This window comes from Pseudopodoces humilis, chromosome 6, assembly GCF_049639895.1.
Source record: "Pseudopodoces humilis isolate 2021_Gansu_Grassland_sample_001 chromosome 6, ASM4963989v1, whole genome shotgun sequence".
Taxonomy (NCBI): Eukaryota; Metazoa; Chordata; class Aves; order Passeriformes; family Paridae; genus Pseudopodoces; species Pseudopodoces humilis.
Window position 1 is genome coordinate 1,527,520 of NC_142205.1, and position 15,984 is coordinate 1,543,503.

Consider the following 15,984-nt stretch of genomic DNA (forward strand, 5'->3'; position numbering starts at 1 on the left):
CAGACCCAACATGGACAGAGAGGAAGATGAGGGGGACATGTCCATCACCCACTCCTGACCTCCGTAACATTCCTCATGATGTCCCCATGCCCTGTAGGAAGCTCCATTGGGTTAGAGTTTCCCATAAACTCAAGGTCAGCATTCCCAGATCGAAGGTCTGGGTTTAAATCCCAGGATTTGGGGCACAGACAGCCTTGGGAAAAGGGCAGAACCAACACAGACAGAGATGAGGATGGGGACAATGTCATCAACCACTCCTGGCCTTCACAATCACCTTTTCTGTGACATCTCCATGCACTTGGATCACCAGGCTGGAGCTTCACAGCCACAATGGAGCTCCCACCTGGGGGTGTTTGGCTTGGTCCAATTTAAGGTCAAAGTTCCTGGATGGAAGGTCTGGATTCAATCCCAGGATTTGGGACGCAGCCAAGTTTGGGAAAAGTCCAGAGCCAACATGGTCAGTGAGGAAGAGGAGGGGGACATGTCCATCACCTACTCCTGGCCTCCATAATGCTCCTCATGATGTCTCCACGCACTGTGGGAAGCTCCAACCCAATGGAGTTTCCCACAAACTCAAGGTCAGCATTCCCAAATCGAAGGTCTGGATTCAAATCGCAGGATTTGGGCCACAGCCAAGTTTGGGAATAGTTCAGAGCCCATGGGGACAGAGAGGAGGAGGATGGGGACAATGTCATCCCTCAATCCTGGTGATGTCTCCATGACATCCAGCTCCATCCCTTCCTGTGGAGCAAGGAAATTCTGCTATCCCAAAATATCCCTGCCATCTTACCCAGCTCGGAGAGGACGTATTCCTGATCCCGGAAGATGATCCGGTCGGATTTGTAGGTGGGAGCTTTGTAGTTGTGCTGCAGGGAGAAGAGGTGGAGCAGCTGGGAAGGGCGGAGTTGGTCTCGCCACTGGTTGGGGCCGGAGCTGAAACCAAACAGAACCATGGAATTATGGAATGGATTGGATTGGGAAGAGGTCAAACTTCATCCAGTGCCATGGGCAGGGACAGCTCCCACCATCCCAGCTGGATCCAACCTGACCTTGGGCATTCCCAGGGATCCAGGAGCAGCCTCAGCAAATCTGGGAATTGCAGCCCAGGCAGGAATTCCTTGCCAAGATCCCACCCCCATCTCCCATTCCTGGGATGGGACACCCACAGCTTCTCTGGGAGCATCCTCAGCACAAGGTCACCAGGAGAAACCACGGATGAAACAGGATCTCCCTGGAGGAGAACCAGGACTCCCCTGCTGTGATCCCGTGGCCACCTCAGCACCCCAATCCCGGGATTCACGGAAATTCCGAGCCCCTGGAGGAACGCACACGCAGTAGGTCTGGGGGAGGCCGCAGCGAGCCCCGTATTTGGACAGGAAGCGATTCTCCAGGTCGATGACGGTCTCGCCGATCTTCTCATCCTTGGACAGGAGGTCGTAGTCGTAGAGGGTGACCTTGAGGTCCTTCTCCAGGGGCAGGGTGCAGCTCAGCTCAAACATCCTGGGAACAGGAACAGGGAATTGCTTGGGAAAAGAGGATCGTGCCACTGGAATTCCATGGGAATGGATTGAAAATCTTGTCCCGACCCACTGGTGATGGGATGGATCCAAGTCCCTGAGCGTCTGTGTCACCTTGAGCCAGCAGGGTCAGGGCTGGGCTGTGCTGGCTTCGTTTATCAAGGAATTGTGGAATTATGGAATGGTTTGGATCAGGAGACACCTTAATGACCTCATTCCACACCTTCCATGACCCCAGGTGGATCCAATCCCAATGTCCAACCTGGCCTTGGGCATTCCCAGGGATCCAGGGATCAGCCCCAGCAAATCTGGGAATTGCAGCCCAGGCAGGAATTCCTTGCCAAGATCCCAGCCCAATCTCCCCTTTCCCAGTGGAAGCCATTCCCTGGCTCCTGTCCCTGCAGCCCTTGGCCCCAGTCCCTCTCCAGCTCTCCTGGAGCCCCTGCAGGGACTCTCAGCATTCCCTGCATTTTGCCCTTCTCCAGGGGAACATTCCCAGCTCTCCCAGAGCAGAGGGGCTCCAGAATCCTGGAATGTTTTGTGTTGGAAGGGACCTTAAATCCCATCCCATTCAAACCCCATCCATGGGCAGGGACAGCTCCCACCATCCCAGCTGGATCCAAGCCCCAATGTCCAGCCTGGCCTTGGACAATTCCAGGGATCCCCAGCAAATCTGGGAATTCCAGCGCAGCCCCTCCCCACCCTCCCAGCCAGGAATTCCTTCCCAAAATCCCATTTAAATTCTCCTCCCTCTCCATCTGGCTTTGTTGGGAAGGTGTCCCAGCATTGGTGGGAGCAGCCTTGGAAAATCAGATGGATTTTATGGGAAGTAGGATTTGATCCCTGTTTGTTCCCCCAGTCCCGGATTTTGTCAACCTGAAGCTCATCCCAAAGGGCAGCTCCGATCTGTGGGACAGGATCCAGGGAATGGCCGGAGCTGTTCCAGGGGAGGTTTACGCTGGATATCAGGAAAAGATTCCTCATCCAGAGGGTGCTGGAGCACCGGAACAGCTCCCCAGGGAATGGCCACATTCCCAAGGCTGCCGGAGCTCCAGGAGCATTTGGACAACATTCCCAGGGACAGGGTGGGATTGTTGGGATTGTCCTGGGAAGGAGCTCAATGGATGATCCTCATGGGTCTCATCCAACCCAAGCTATTCCACGATTGTCTGATTTTCTGGGAGAACAAAGCCCCATGGAGCTGAGCTTTCCTCAGTTTCCCTGCTCCTTTTCCAGTCTTGCCAAGCATCTTTTCCCAGAATAAGCCATTATCCTTGGAATTCTATCCTATTTCCAAGGGAAACAACTCAATTATCCATGGATATCCTTTTCCAGAACATTCAGAGGTGTCCCATTCCTCTCCGTCCCTCACGTTTTTCCTTCAGACATCGGATCAAAGATCCTGGATGACAAGTTCCCCAAACTCTTTCCCATCAATGGGATGATCCAGATTCCTCCCCTACGGAATTCCAACCCACAGCTCAGAAATCCCAGGGATTGATGAATGAGAGCCAAGGGAATCATGGAATAGATTGGGATGGGAGAAATCTTAAAATCCATCCCATTCCCAATCCCTGCCGTGGGCAGGGACACTTCCCACTATTCCGGACTGCTCCAACCTGGAATTGGGTGTCGGAATGGGAAGTTCCGGTTGGCCCAGCACAATTCCCTCAATAAGGGAATCCAAAAAATTCCATGGATCCTGAAGGGAATCCGTACTTACTTCCCAAAGACAGGCTCCAGGGTGCAGGGAAGGTAATTTTCCTGGTCATTTATGGATTTCTTTCCCACGGAAATCTTCACGTAGGGATCACACTGGAGGCGGGCATGGAAAGAAACACAAAAATTCCAAGGGATTGTTGGATTGGGAATGACCTTAAAGCCCATCCAGTCCTACCCTTTTCCGCAGGTTGCTCCAAATCCCATCCCTTTCCCCAAAAAAAATTATTCTGGGAATTCAGCATCAGTTTGGGAAGCTGGGAATTGAATTTAGATTGGACTTTTTTGCCAGGAGAAGGAAAAAATTCAAGGAAAAGATCCAATTCCACCTAAAAGATTTTGCCTGGATCTACAGGGATCCACTATCCCAGCCACATCCAAGAATTCCCTGGAAAAAAAACACCCAGTCCAAGTTTTCTCAACACTTCTCCCGGATTTTCCTTTTCCTGCTGATTTGGTTTTTAAGGAATGGATGGGAAACAGAGCTCAGAGAATGGAATCAGCACTCAGGTATTCCTTGGGCTGGGATAAGCCTCTGGAAAAATTCCCATCCCAGGGGAAATTTGGCATCAAATTTGGGTTGGTTTGGGGTTTTAAATGGAAAAAATCCCTTTTTTTCCCCCCTTCTTTTTAATCCTTGGGAATTACTCATGGAAGATTTCTAAGGAATTAAACACTTCCATTCCAAATCAATTTAAAAAAATGGGGAAAATTCCAAAGTGATTGGAATTTCTTCATCTATTCCATATAGATTTCCCATATTCCATATATTTTTTTTCCGTATGTTTTTCCATATATTTTCATGTCTATTCGTTATTTTTCCATAAATTTTCCATGTGTATTCCATGTGTCCATCCATCTTTCCTATATATTTCCTCACGTATTTCCCAATTTTCCCCAATTTTCCTTAAATTTTCCCATTTTCCAGTGGAACAAAGAGCCTTTAAAAGGATTTTCCCCATCCCTGGGTTATGGACCTTTACAATTCCCATTTTCCCAGAATTTTCCTTCCATACCAGCAAACCTTTGCAAGAAGGAATTTTGAGAAAAACGGGATTTTATTTCCTTCACCACCGAAAAACTAAAAAAAAAAAAACCCCAAAATAAAACCAAACCCAAAACTCATGGAATCAATCCTAAAAAATCCCAGTGGATAAAGGAAGAGTTGGCTCCTGGAATTCCCAGATATTCCAAGGGAGGCAGAAAACGGGAACAAATTCCTAAATTTTAGGATAAAATTGTAAATTTTGACCAATTTTGATCAAATTTTGACCAATGAGGGCTGAGCTGTTCCAAGAATCCGCTGCAGGAGCGAACGCGGAGCTTTCCCTCTGAAATACCTTCCCATTGGAATCCTTGGGCTGGAGGCCAAAGGCGCGGATGACGTAAACCCGGACCAGACATTCCTGGAGTCCCCTGGCCGGGAGCTGCTGGAATTGCCGGGGAGGCACCGGAACCCGCGGATCGTCGGGAAGAGGATAAATCCTGAAAGAACCCTGGGAAGAACACGGGAATTCAGGGAAGAACAGGTGGAGATGGGTCCTGTGGGAGCAGGCTTGGAACAATGGGAATGGATCATGGAATTGTGGAAAGGGTTTGGGTGGGAAGGGATCTGAAAGCTCATCCCATTCCACGGGCAGGGACAGCTCCCACCATCCCATTGGGATCCAAATCCATCCCAACCCGGCCTTGGGCATTCCCAGGGATCCAGGGGCAGCCGAAGGAAATCTGGGAATTGCAGCCCAGGCAGGAATTCCTTGCCAAGATCCCAGCCCAATCTCCCCTTTCCCAGTGGAAGCCATTCCCTGGCTCCTGTCCCTGCAGCCCTTGGCCCCAGTCCCTCTCCAGCTCTCCTGGAGCCCCTGCAGGGACTCTCAGCATTCCCTGCATTTTGCCCTTCTCCAGGGGAACGTTCCCAGCTCTCCCAGAGCAGAGGGGCTCCGGAATCCTGGAATGGCTTTGAGTGGGAAGTGACCTTCAATCCAATCCCATTCCCACCCCATCCATGTTCAGGGACACCTCCCACCACCCCAGATGGATCCAATCCCAATGTCCAACCTGGCCTTGGACAATTCCAGGGATCCACAACAAATCTGGGAATTCCAGCTCCTCCCCACCCTCCCACAGCAGAATTCCATCCCAACATTCCCACCCATCCCAGCCCTCGGGCAGTTTAAACTCTTCCCCCTCCTCATTAACGCCCCAGCCGGAGGCAGATCCTGGTGAAATCCAAGTCTCCCCTCACACGCTCCGCACTGAGCCGGATTTTTTTTGGCTGGAAAAGCTTTTTTCCAGGATTTCCCCAGCTGCAGCCCCTGGGTCTCATTCCCATTTTTTCCTTCTCCAGGGGAACATTCCCAGCTCTCCCAACCCCGCTCCTAGGGGCTCCAGAATCCTGGAATGGTTTGATTTGGAAAAGACCATAAATCCCACCCCATTCCCACCCTTTCCATAGGCAGGGACACCTCCCACAATCCCAGATTGCTCCAATCCCCTTCCAAGCAGCCTTGGACACTTCCATGGGTGAAGATTCCACAACTCCCACAATTCCTGGCCTCACGGAACGATTTGGGCCGGAAAGGACTTGAAGGATCTTCCAATTCCCACCCCTACAGACACAATCCATGGAAAGAGGGCCCATCCCACCTTGAATTCCCCGACCACTGAGGGGTCGTCGTTGGAATCCTGGGATCTCCCCCGGAACAGTTTGAAGGTGTGGCAGAAGTCGGAGAGGTGCTCAAATTCCTCAACGTTTTCCAGCTCCGTCTCGTAGACCTGAGGAGGAAAAGATGGAGCAGGGAAAAAATTCCAACCAAATCCCTCAATCCTGGGAAAATTCCTCCCATGGGGAGAAAATTCCAGGAGTTTTCCCCCTTGTTTCCCTCTGAGGGAGAGAGAAGTGGGGAATTTGGGAATTCCACAATAAATTCCAGCCCATCCCAATGACCCAGACAAAGCCAAGGTCTCCTGGTGGGTTTTTCATGGATCTTCCAGCTGGGAATATTTTCCTTAAAACCAAGGAAAATCTTCCCTATTTGGGAGTTTGCTTTAAATTCAGCATTTCTTGTGCCTAAATCTCCCTCTTCCCTGAGAAATCCCCGATTTTCTTCATTCCCAAACCCTTCCCAGTGTGGCAGTTCCCCACCCCCTCACTGCCTCCCAAGAAAAAAATTCCGGAAGTTTCCTGAATGGATTTTCCAAAGGTAATGGAATTTTTCCACACTTGGAGAAAATGTTTCCTTTTTTTTTAACCCAGATGGGGAAAAAAGCCGAAAATCCCAAGGAAATCGTGAAGAACGGAATTCCAAGGATCCACACCCGACGGAAGCCACTCACCTTCAAGGTGTCAAATCCCTTTTCCAAGTAATATCCGCATTTTTCCCTCTCTCCCGTGGAAGCGTAAAATTTGCTCCACCAGTCGATGAATTCCTCCTCCTGCAGCCAGAAATCCCAAAATTATTCCTTTTCCACAAAAAAAAAACATCCCAGGAAAACGGCAGCAGCTCCCAGGTTTGGGAAGTGAACCCTGCATCGACCCCATCCCTGATTTCCAGGTTTTTTGGGACGCTCCCAGCCCAAATCCGGGTGTTACAGCCATTGTGGATATTCCCAAGAGGATTTTTCCTCATGGGAAGATGAGGTAGAGCTCCAAGAAGAATATTCCAAGGATTTGAAGCGTTTTTAGGGAATTTTTGGCCACTCGGAGGGTGTTTTCCCAGGATTTCTCTGCAGGGAAAGAACCAATTTAATGGTGTTAACAGCTTGAAATGCTCCAATTTTAGGCTTTCCCTTGAAATTTTTGGGATTTGGGAGACAGGGATTAACTTCCTGGCTGTATCCCAGCACCTCCCAACCTCCCCATCCCAACAAAACCTGCGGATAAATGAAGAAATCCATAAAATTCCCGTTTTTCCATTAAAACCCAGCAGTGCTCAGGTCTCCAGGAGGACAAAACCCTTGGATGAAAAAAACCAGGAAAATCCCACAAAACCTCGTCTCTCACCATCTCCCATTGCCTCATTCCCAGTAAACCATTCCAGCTCTAAGGATGCTATTTCCAAGAGGAAAAACAACCACGCTGGCTCAATATTCCATGGATTTTATAGGAATCCCGGTTTTGGGATCGCTTTGCCGGCAATCCATGAAAAATTCCTGGAAAATCCCAATGTCTCCTCTGAGGAGGCCGCAGAATTCCAGCTCGGTGACCTCGCGGAGGATTCCAAATGAAATTCCATTTGATTTATATTAGAATTCATGGATTCTATGGATAGACATTGGATTTAATTGGAATATTCCGGAAATTCACTCCAAAGTGTCTGCCACCTCATTTTTAGTTTTTTGGGGGGAAAATCCCGATTTTCCTCTCCTCACTTCCCATTTTATTTTTTCAAATGCTCCATTCGGACATCGTGACATTCCCCAGGTATTGGGATTCAAGGAAAACGCTTGGATTCATCCCAGGACTTACCCACGGAATCTTCTGCAGCCCAAGGGAAAGAGTTGGATTAGAGATTTCGGTGGATTTTGACCAATATTCCAATGAAAAACAGGGAAAACATAAAAAGGAGGTAAGGGGAGCAGCTGGAACGTTAATGATGATGGATATGATTCCATTTGGGAATGGAAAAGCAATGCATGGGCAAAGGATGGATTGAGGAATTTTGTTAATCCAGGTGACGGAAAAAATTCCCTCCAGGTATCCCAAACCACCTCCAGGGGTTTATCCAGGGCACAGACAATCCCTGGGATCAGGATCTGTGCTCCCTTTTCCATGGATCCCATCGGGCAAAACCCAAGTGAGAATCCCCTGTGGATAAATTTAACCTCAAGTGACCAAATCCTGAAATTTTCCCAGAAAAAGGAGCTTATTCCAACCTGGAAAGCTGCTCCATGATTATCCCAAGGTTTCCTGTCTCCCTATCCCCGTTCCATTCCTCTTCCCTCTCATCACGCTGGAACTCCAACCTTTTTTCCAAGAGGGACGCATCATTTGGATATCCTGGGAATAACCGGATTATTCCAGCCAATCCCGTCACCCCAGGAACTGCAGCAGCTCCGGGAGCAAAGCACAGCTGGAGGAAGGAGAATTTCTCCTTCATGGAATAAATTCCCAGCTCTGAGGGTGAGGGAGGGCTGGAATGGAATTCCCAGATTTGCTGTGGTTGCCCCTGGATCCCTGGAATTGTCCAAGGCCAAGTTGGGCATTGGGATTGGATTCACCTGGGATGGTGGGAGGTGTCCTCAACATGGATGGGGTGGGAATGGGATGAGATTGAAGGTCTTTTCCAACCCAAAGCATTCCAGGATTCCAGAGCCCCTCTGCTCTGGGAGAGCTGGGAATGTTCCCCTGGAGAAGGGAGAAATGCAGGGAATGCTGAGAGTCCCTGCAGGGGCTCCAGGAGAGCTGGAGAGGGACTGGGGCCAAGGGCTGCAGGGACAGGAGCCAGGGAATGGCTTCCAGTGGGAAAGGGGAGATTGGGCTGGGATCTTGGCAAGGAATTCCTGCCTGGGCTGCAATTCCCAGATTTGCTGGGGCTGCCCCTGGATCCCTGGCAGTGCCCAAGGCCAGGTTGGATCCAGCTGGGATCAGGGAATGTGTCCCTGCCCGTGGAATGGGATGAGCTTTCAGATCCCTTCCCACCCAAACCATTCCGTGATCCTACAAACCCCGGCAGGAGAAATCCTGGAGTTTTCTCTGGGAATACTTTCCCCCCTCCCCAGTGGCAGTGCCATGGGCTGGCTCCCAGCTGGGAATATCAAAACCATCAGGAACATTCCGGGGAGGGGCGAAGCTCTGGGATGGGAACCATTCCCAGGAGGAACCATCCAACAGCCGGAGCTCTTCCAAGGAGCCGTAACCGGAGAAGCCGTGAAATGTGGGCTTGGATTGGGAAGGAGCAAACACAGCAAACAACCAATTATCCCAAATAGTTCACAGACACGGAGAAGCCGGAATTGGCTCCGCTCAGCTCCATTAATGTGTCCCGGGATGGGGGATTTGGAAAGGAGCACAAGCTGGAGTAACAGAAGAGTAACGGAGGAGTAACGGAGGAGTAACGGCCCTGTAGGGCTGCTCAGCGAGGAATGGAGGAGCAGAGGTGTCCGAGAGTCCCTCTCCTCCGGGAATCATGGATCATGGAATTATGGAATGGGAAAGGACCTGAAAGCTCATCCCATTTCATGAGCAGGGACAGCTCAGAGCATCCCATATGGATCCAAATCCATCCCAGCCTGGCCTTGGGCATTCCCAGGGATCCAGGGGCAGCCCCAGCAAATCTGGGAATTGCAGCCCAGGCAGGAATTCCTTGCCAAGATCCCAGCCCAATCTCCCCTTTCCCAGTGGAAGCCATTCCCTGGCTCCTGTCCCTGCAGCCCTTGGCCCCAGTCCCTCTCCAGCTCTCCTGGAGCCCCTGCAGGGACTCTCAGCATTCCCTGCATTTCTCCCTTCTCCAGGGGAACATTCCCAGCTCTCCCAGCCTGGCTACAGAGCAGAGGGGCTCTGGAATCCTGGAATAGCTTTGAGTGGGAAGTGACCTTCAATCCAATCCCATTCCCACCCCATCCATGTTCAGGGACACCTCCCACCACCCCAGATGGATCCAATCCCAATGTCCAACCTGGCCTTGGACAATTCCAGGGATCCACAGCAAATCTGGGAATTCCATCCCCTTCCCACCCTCCCACAGCAGAATTCCATCCCAACATTCCCACCCATCCCAGCCCTCAGGCAGTTTAAACTCTTCCCCCTCCTCATTAACACCCCAACCAGATCCCAGTGAAATCCAGGACCCCCCTCACACGCTCCGCACTGAGCCGGATTTTTTGGCTGGAAAAGCTTTTTTCCAGGATTTCTCCAGCTGCAGCCCCTGGGCCTCATTTCCAACTCCTGCTTTTTTGTAAAACTCCCAAGCCCTGAAGGAGAAGGAGCCAGGAAGGAAGATGGGAACTCCGTTTTCCAAACCGGGATGGTTTTCCCAAGGAAACATTCCCATCTTTTGGCAAACTGAGGTTTATCCCATTGACCCCCATTCCTGAAGGATCCTGGAAAAACCGGAACACCGGGATGGTTTATTCCCACCTAAAATTCCCATAGTTTGATTTTAATTTAATGTTTTTCAGCTTTTCCCTCTTTTTTTTTTTTTTTTTCCCTGGATTTTGTTTTTCCTAAACCATATCCATGGAAATGAAAAATGTGGATAGACAGCACTGTGGAGGGATAATTTCAGGAATTTTTGCTTCCAGAGTTGAGATCCCAGCACTGCCACCTCTCTGGGATGGAGAAATCCATCCATTGGACAACATTTGGATCCCTGGAAGTGTCCAAGGCCAGGTTGGAATGGGCTTGGATCCATTTGGGATAATGGGAGGTATCCTTGCCCATGGAAAATGTGGAATGGGACAGGATTTAAGGTACTCCCAACCCAAACCACTCAATGATTCCTTCGGGAATCTTAGTGGGATGAATTTGGGATGAAGGGAATTGCTCCTCTGGAGTGTTATCCCTGAGAGGGCAAAGCAGCTCCACTGCCCTCCCTATAAAACCCAGGAAAATCCCAACATTTGCTTTTCTCATGGAAAAGACGCAAAAGGAGCAGGAAAAGGGAAGAGATCCTTAAATCCCATCCAGTTCCAAGGGCAGGGAGAGCTCCCACAATCCCAGGTGGATCCAATCCCAGTGTCCAGCCTGGCCTTGGGCATTCCCAGGGATTCAGGGATCAGCCCCAGCAAATCTGGGAATTGCAGCCCAGGCAGGAATTCCTTGCCAAGATCCCAGCCCAATCTCCCCTTTCCCAGTGGAAGCCATTCCCTGGCTCCTGTCCCTGCAGCCCTTGGCCCCAGTCCCTCTCCAGCTCTCCTGGAGCCCCTGCAGGGACTCTCAGCATTCCCTGGATTTCTCCCTTCTCCAGGGAAACACTCCCAGCTCTCCCAGCTTTTTCTCCCAGCAGAGCTGCTCCATCCCACTGATCATCCTGGAGCAGCTCCCACATTTCCATGTCCTTCCTGTGCTGGGATCCCCGAGCTGGGGTCAGAATTCCTTCAAAACCTCCCTCATTCCCTTTGGAATGATTGGAAAACCCCAGGACACGCCGGCAGCCAGCTGGAATTGCCGTTTTCCTAAGCAGCAAGCGGGGTCATTCCCGGAAGGAAAACGCCTCCTTCCATCTTTATCCGCATATTCTCATGGATTCAGATCATTAATTAAGTGATTAATTAATTAATTAAGCAGTTCATTAGCAATTAGAAAGGAAGCGGTACCTACATGAGGCAGGGCCCGGGAATCCGGGATGTTAATTAGCGCGGAGCTCGTCAAACCCTCGGAAAGCTACAAATTAAAATGATCCGTTATCCAAGGAATTCCGGGAACAGCGATGAACACACGGCAGCGAAAGCAACAATTAAAGGGATTCATCCAAAGTAATATTCCCAACCCTGGGGTTTCCCGGGATGAGGCAAATTTGGGATGAGCTCAGGGTTTGTTTTTAGGGATGTTCGGCAAAGAGCTGGAATGAGGCGGGGGGAAAATGGGATTTTAAAAGGGAAAAATATGGAAACGCTGTTAGTAATTCCCAGTGGAGGAGAGGATTTTCCCTGGATACAGAGGGCTGCAAATTCAGGGAGTCATCCTGGAATCCAGGGAAGGATGGGAGCCAGGGGGATTTAGAATGGGATTGGGAATGCTCAGGATCAAGGTCCAGGTCCAAGCCCGGCTCATCCTGGGCAAACCAAAACCCGGGATCACTTCCGTGGGCAGGAAGCAGCAACGCTGCCCCAGGATTCCTGGAATCCACCTCGGAGGTGGAAAAGGGGAAGGAATGCGAGGCTATTCCCAGAAAACAGCCAGGTCTGAGAATCAGGCAGATCCCGACAGCATTCCCAGTTTTCCAGCTCGGGCTTGTTCCCAAAACCCTGCTCTGATCCCACCAGATCCACATCGGCATCCTTGGGCCCAATTCCACAATTTCCGCCTGTTTCCATAGAGAAAAAATTCCCTGAGGATCATTTTCCACCAGGATTCCCTCACGGCTCCCAGAGGTTGCTGGGAATCCTTTCCAGCTGATTTGTCCATGAGCAGACAGAACAAATCCCTGCTCATCCCACGGAGCCGTGGGATCCTTCCTGACCCTCTTCCCATGGGAATGAACCCTTGGAAAACACCGGGAGCAGAGCAGGCAGGACAAAGCCTGATCCAGCAGCCTTTTCCACAAATTCCACCTCTCCAAAACCCCGCTCCATGTCCTTCTCCCAGAGAACCAAACTAGACGGGATTAGCCAGGAAAAATCCTTTTTCCATGATTTTTTAGGAGGATTTTCCTCACTTTGGGTGACCGGGATGTGATTCCCGTGCACTTAAACTGGTTTTAAACTCCGCCTGAACTCCTGATCCCGCTCGGATGAGATGGAGAACGCGTTCCCAAGCCTTGGAGTTGAGGGATTTCACCTCTGGTTGTTTTCCCGATTTTCCAGGGAAAGCAACAAAGGGATCCTTTGTTCCAACCGTCCTTCGGAGCAGGGAGCAAAGCCAGGCTTGGCAAGGAGGGAGAAAAACTCCGGAGCCACACAAGGAAACGCATCCATGAAAAATCCTGGCTCCTGCTTCCAAAGAGCCCTGAGCACGAGCTGCTGGCTTGGGATCCATCCCTTTTCCCGGGAAAGTGGAGCGGGATGGTCCCCGCGGGCCGCGATTGCTCCTTGACCTCCCAAATCTGGCCCTGGATGGGCGGGATGATCCCAACGGTCCGTCCACGCCTCAATCCGTGTCCACCTCCAGGAGAGGAGCAGCTTCCAGAGCCAAAATTCCGAGGTGGGAATTTTGGGTTGGCTTTCCAGGAAGGAGCTCCCTGCTTTCCCAAAATAGCAGGAAAAACAAGGAAAGAAACAAATGGAGAAGGACAAATCCGGGGTCAAACTGAAGAACTCCATGGGTGGAAGGAGGATTGTTTTGGAAAAGTTGTTCCCAGGAAAAACAAAAGCCAGAATTTTCCACTTTGGAATGGTTTTGTCACATCCCTCTCCCCCTTTTCCTGCTGTTTAAACTCTTTCCTAAATTCGATCCGAGCTTGGAGGTGCTTCCAATAAAATTATCCCAGGGAACAAAGCTCCAGGATTCCAAAGCTCCATCTCATTCCTTCCTCTGGAATCTCCGGGATGGGATCCTGCATTCCCAGGAGCAGCTCCCAGAGCTCCAGAGTGTGTCCCTATCCAGAGGTTTTATTCCCAAAGGAAAAAGTGGGAGCAGGTTTGCCACCAACCTGCTTTTCCATGAATAACTCATGGAAATCTGAGCAGAGAATTCCAGGGAATTGTGGGCGTGGCCAATCCCACTCTGGGCATCCCAGGGTGTTCCACCCATCCTGACCGCCCGGAAAAATGGGACAAACTGGGAATGCCACCCGCGGGAATGTCCAGCACCACATTTTCCGAGCACTTCCAGCAGGGGATTGTGGGAAATCTCAATTCCAGCTCTTGGGAAATCCCGGATCCGGATCATGGGAAGCCGGGCTCAAGCTCCACATCCCAACTAAGGATCCCTCCATGGGTTCAGCCCCCAGAAGATTCCCACATTATTCCCTCCATTTTCTCCCAAGTTTCTCTGTCCTGGACTAAAAAAAGAGGGATTTTATTACAAAAATTCCTGTTCCTAAATTCCATCTTTTTCCACGGACACACTCCAGTTGCCTTCCTGAGAAAAAACGAAGCCCAGCTGTAAATTTTAAGGATAAATCCTTAAATGGGAAGCGAAAAGGAGGGAATGAGGCTGCTTTCCCAATTTCCCAATGCTCCAACCAGGAGCATTCTTGGGAGCTGCTTTTCCCTTTCCACACTGTTCCCAATTCCCCTGTCCGGTTCCGAATGGAAGCTTGAAGGATTTCAGGATAAGATCCCAAAGGAGCTGTGAATAGGATCATGGAATCATGGAATGATTTGGGTGGGAAGGATGTTAAATCTCATCCCATTCCACCTTTTCCATGGGCAAGGACACTTCCCGCTATCCCAGGTTTCTCCAAGCCCCATCCAGCCTGGCCTTGGACACTTCCAGGGATGAGGATTGGGAATGAGCAGGGCCACACCCACAGTTTTTTGGGAATTTGCCGAATTCCTGATTCCCAGCTTGATGTGGGATCCAGCCCGAGCCTGGATTTGTGGATACACCACAAATATCCAACAGCACCAGAGAATCCTTGGGAATAGAAACCCCCAGGAGCCACCAAGGATGTGGATAAAGAGCAGGATCCATGCTCAACTTGGACACCTTGGATTCAGCAGCTCCTCCATCCCTGGAATTGTTCACAGCCAGGGAAACTGAGGCAGGAAACACCTGGAAGGGTGATTCCTTCTGGAAACTCCAGCCCTGTGGCATCCAGGAATAGGGAGAAGGGAAATTCCAGCCCCTGATATCCCACTAAGGGATGGGAGATCAGGAAAAGCTCCACCGAACATTCCTGACACCATTCCCAGCTGCTCCAGAGGCACTGGAATCGCCTCCGGATTCGTGCATCCCACACACAGCTCCATCCCAAAGATTCCTTCTGGTGGAGAAGGAGCCCGAGGGCTGCGGATACAGGAACTTTCCGGAAGAACAGAAACTCCAGGGGTGTGTCCATCCTGATCCATTCCCAAGGGAATGCTGAGATCCCTCAAATTCATTGGAACTGCACCACATCCCCCCTCCTTCCCTGCTCCCACCACCATGGATTTGGGATTTGGGATTCCGCAATCCCAGCCCAGTAAAATTCCTGCAAACCAGGAGCCAAACTGGGAAAAGGAGACCCGGCCATGGAGCAAGGATGACGGAGCCTCAGGGAATTTTTGCTTTCCTTGGGAAGAGCCCGGCATGGATTTCTCTCCATCGGGAAAGCAAATCCAGCCCTTCATTCCCACCATCGGGAATGAAGAGGAGTTTGGGGTTGTGCAGGTGAGGAGAGGGAGGGAAAACACGTTGGAGTTGGAAAAGGATGGATCCGACCGGATCCGGCCTTGCATCGGCGCCTCGGATCCGGCCTCAGCAGATCCACCGGAGCACGGAAAGAATCCGGGATCTTCCCAGCGCGGCCGCGTTTTCCGTACCTGGATGGGGATCAGGGGCTCTTTGTCATCTATGTCGATGAGGACGTCGTCCCTGGGCGTGAGGCTGACGTCATCTGCAACCGGAGCAGGGCGGCACCGTCATCCCAGGATTTGGGAATCCCGGAGTCCAGAAACCTTGGGACTGACCTCCAGGAGTGATCCCAGTTTCTCCCAGACAACACCTCTATGATCCCGATCCCATCCAGACCCTTCCCACCATCCAAAGTTCATCTCCATCATCCCAAACTCATCCCAAACCCTTCCCACCATCCAAAGCTCATCTCCATGATCCCAACATCTCCCAGACCCTTCCCACCTCACAAATTTCATCTCCATGATCCCAACCTCATCCAGACTTTTCCCACCACCCAAAGCTGATCTCCAAGATCCCAATCCCATTATCCCAATCCCATTCAGGGATCCAAGGAGTCAGGAGAGGGACTGGGGCCAAGGGCTGCAGGGACAGGAGCCAGGGAATGGTTTCCACTGGGAAAGGGGAGATCGGGCTGGGATCTTGGCAAGGAATTCCTGCCTGGGCTGCAATTCCCAGATTTCCCATGGCTGCCCCTGGATCCCAAGGCCACGTTGGATCCCCCTGGGACAGTGTGACCTGTCCCTGCCCATGGATGTGGTGGTACAAGATCATCTTGAAGTTCCCTCCCAACCCAACCATTCCATGACT

General features: G+C 51.0%; 1 protein-coding gene across 12 annotated transcripts in view; it reads right to left on the reverse strand.

Moving 5' to 3' along the window:
• The window catches only part of DYSF (dysferlin), a 76,437-nt gene that overhangs the window by 23,017 nt on the left and 37,436 nt on the right, over positions 1 to 15,984 (reverse strand). For 7 of the 12 annotated variants that reach the window (XM_014261146.2, XM_014261145.2, XM_014261144.2 and 4 more), the window contains 7 exons: positions 15,303 to 15,376; positions 6,573 to 6,671; positions 5,883 to 6,011; positions 4,577 to 4,732; positions 3,241 to 3,332; positions 1,330 to 1,500; positions 791 to 933 (listed from right to left, as the gene is read on the reverse strand). In XM_014261146.2, the coding sequence (XP_014116621.2) occupies positions 791 to 933; positions 1,330 to 1,500; positions 3,241 to 3,332; positions 4,577 to 4,732; positions 5,883 to 6,011; positions 6,573 to 6,671; positions 15,303 to 15,376 (864 nt within the window). Of the gene's footprint in view, positions 1 to 790; positions 934 to 1,329; positions 1,501 to 3,240; positions 3,333 to 4,576; positions 4,733 to 5,882; positions 6,012 to 6,572; positions 6,672 to 11,496; positions 11,560 to 15,302; positions 15,377 to 15,984 lie in introns of all 12 variants that reach the window. The other 5 variants (XM_014261139.2, XM_014261136.2, XM_014261138.2 and 2 more) reach the window with 1 other exon arrangement.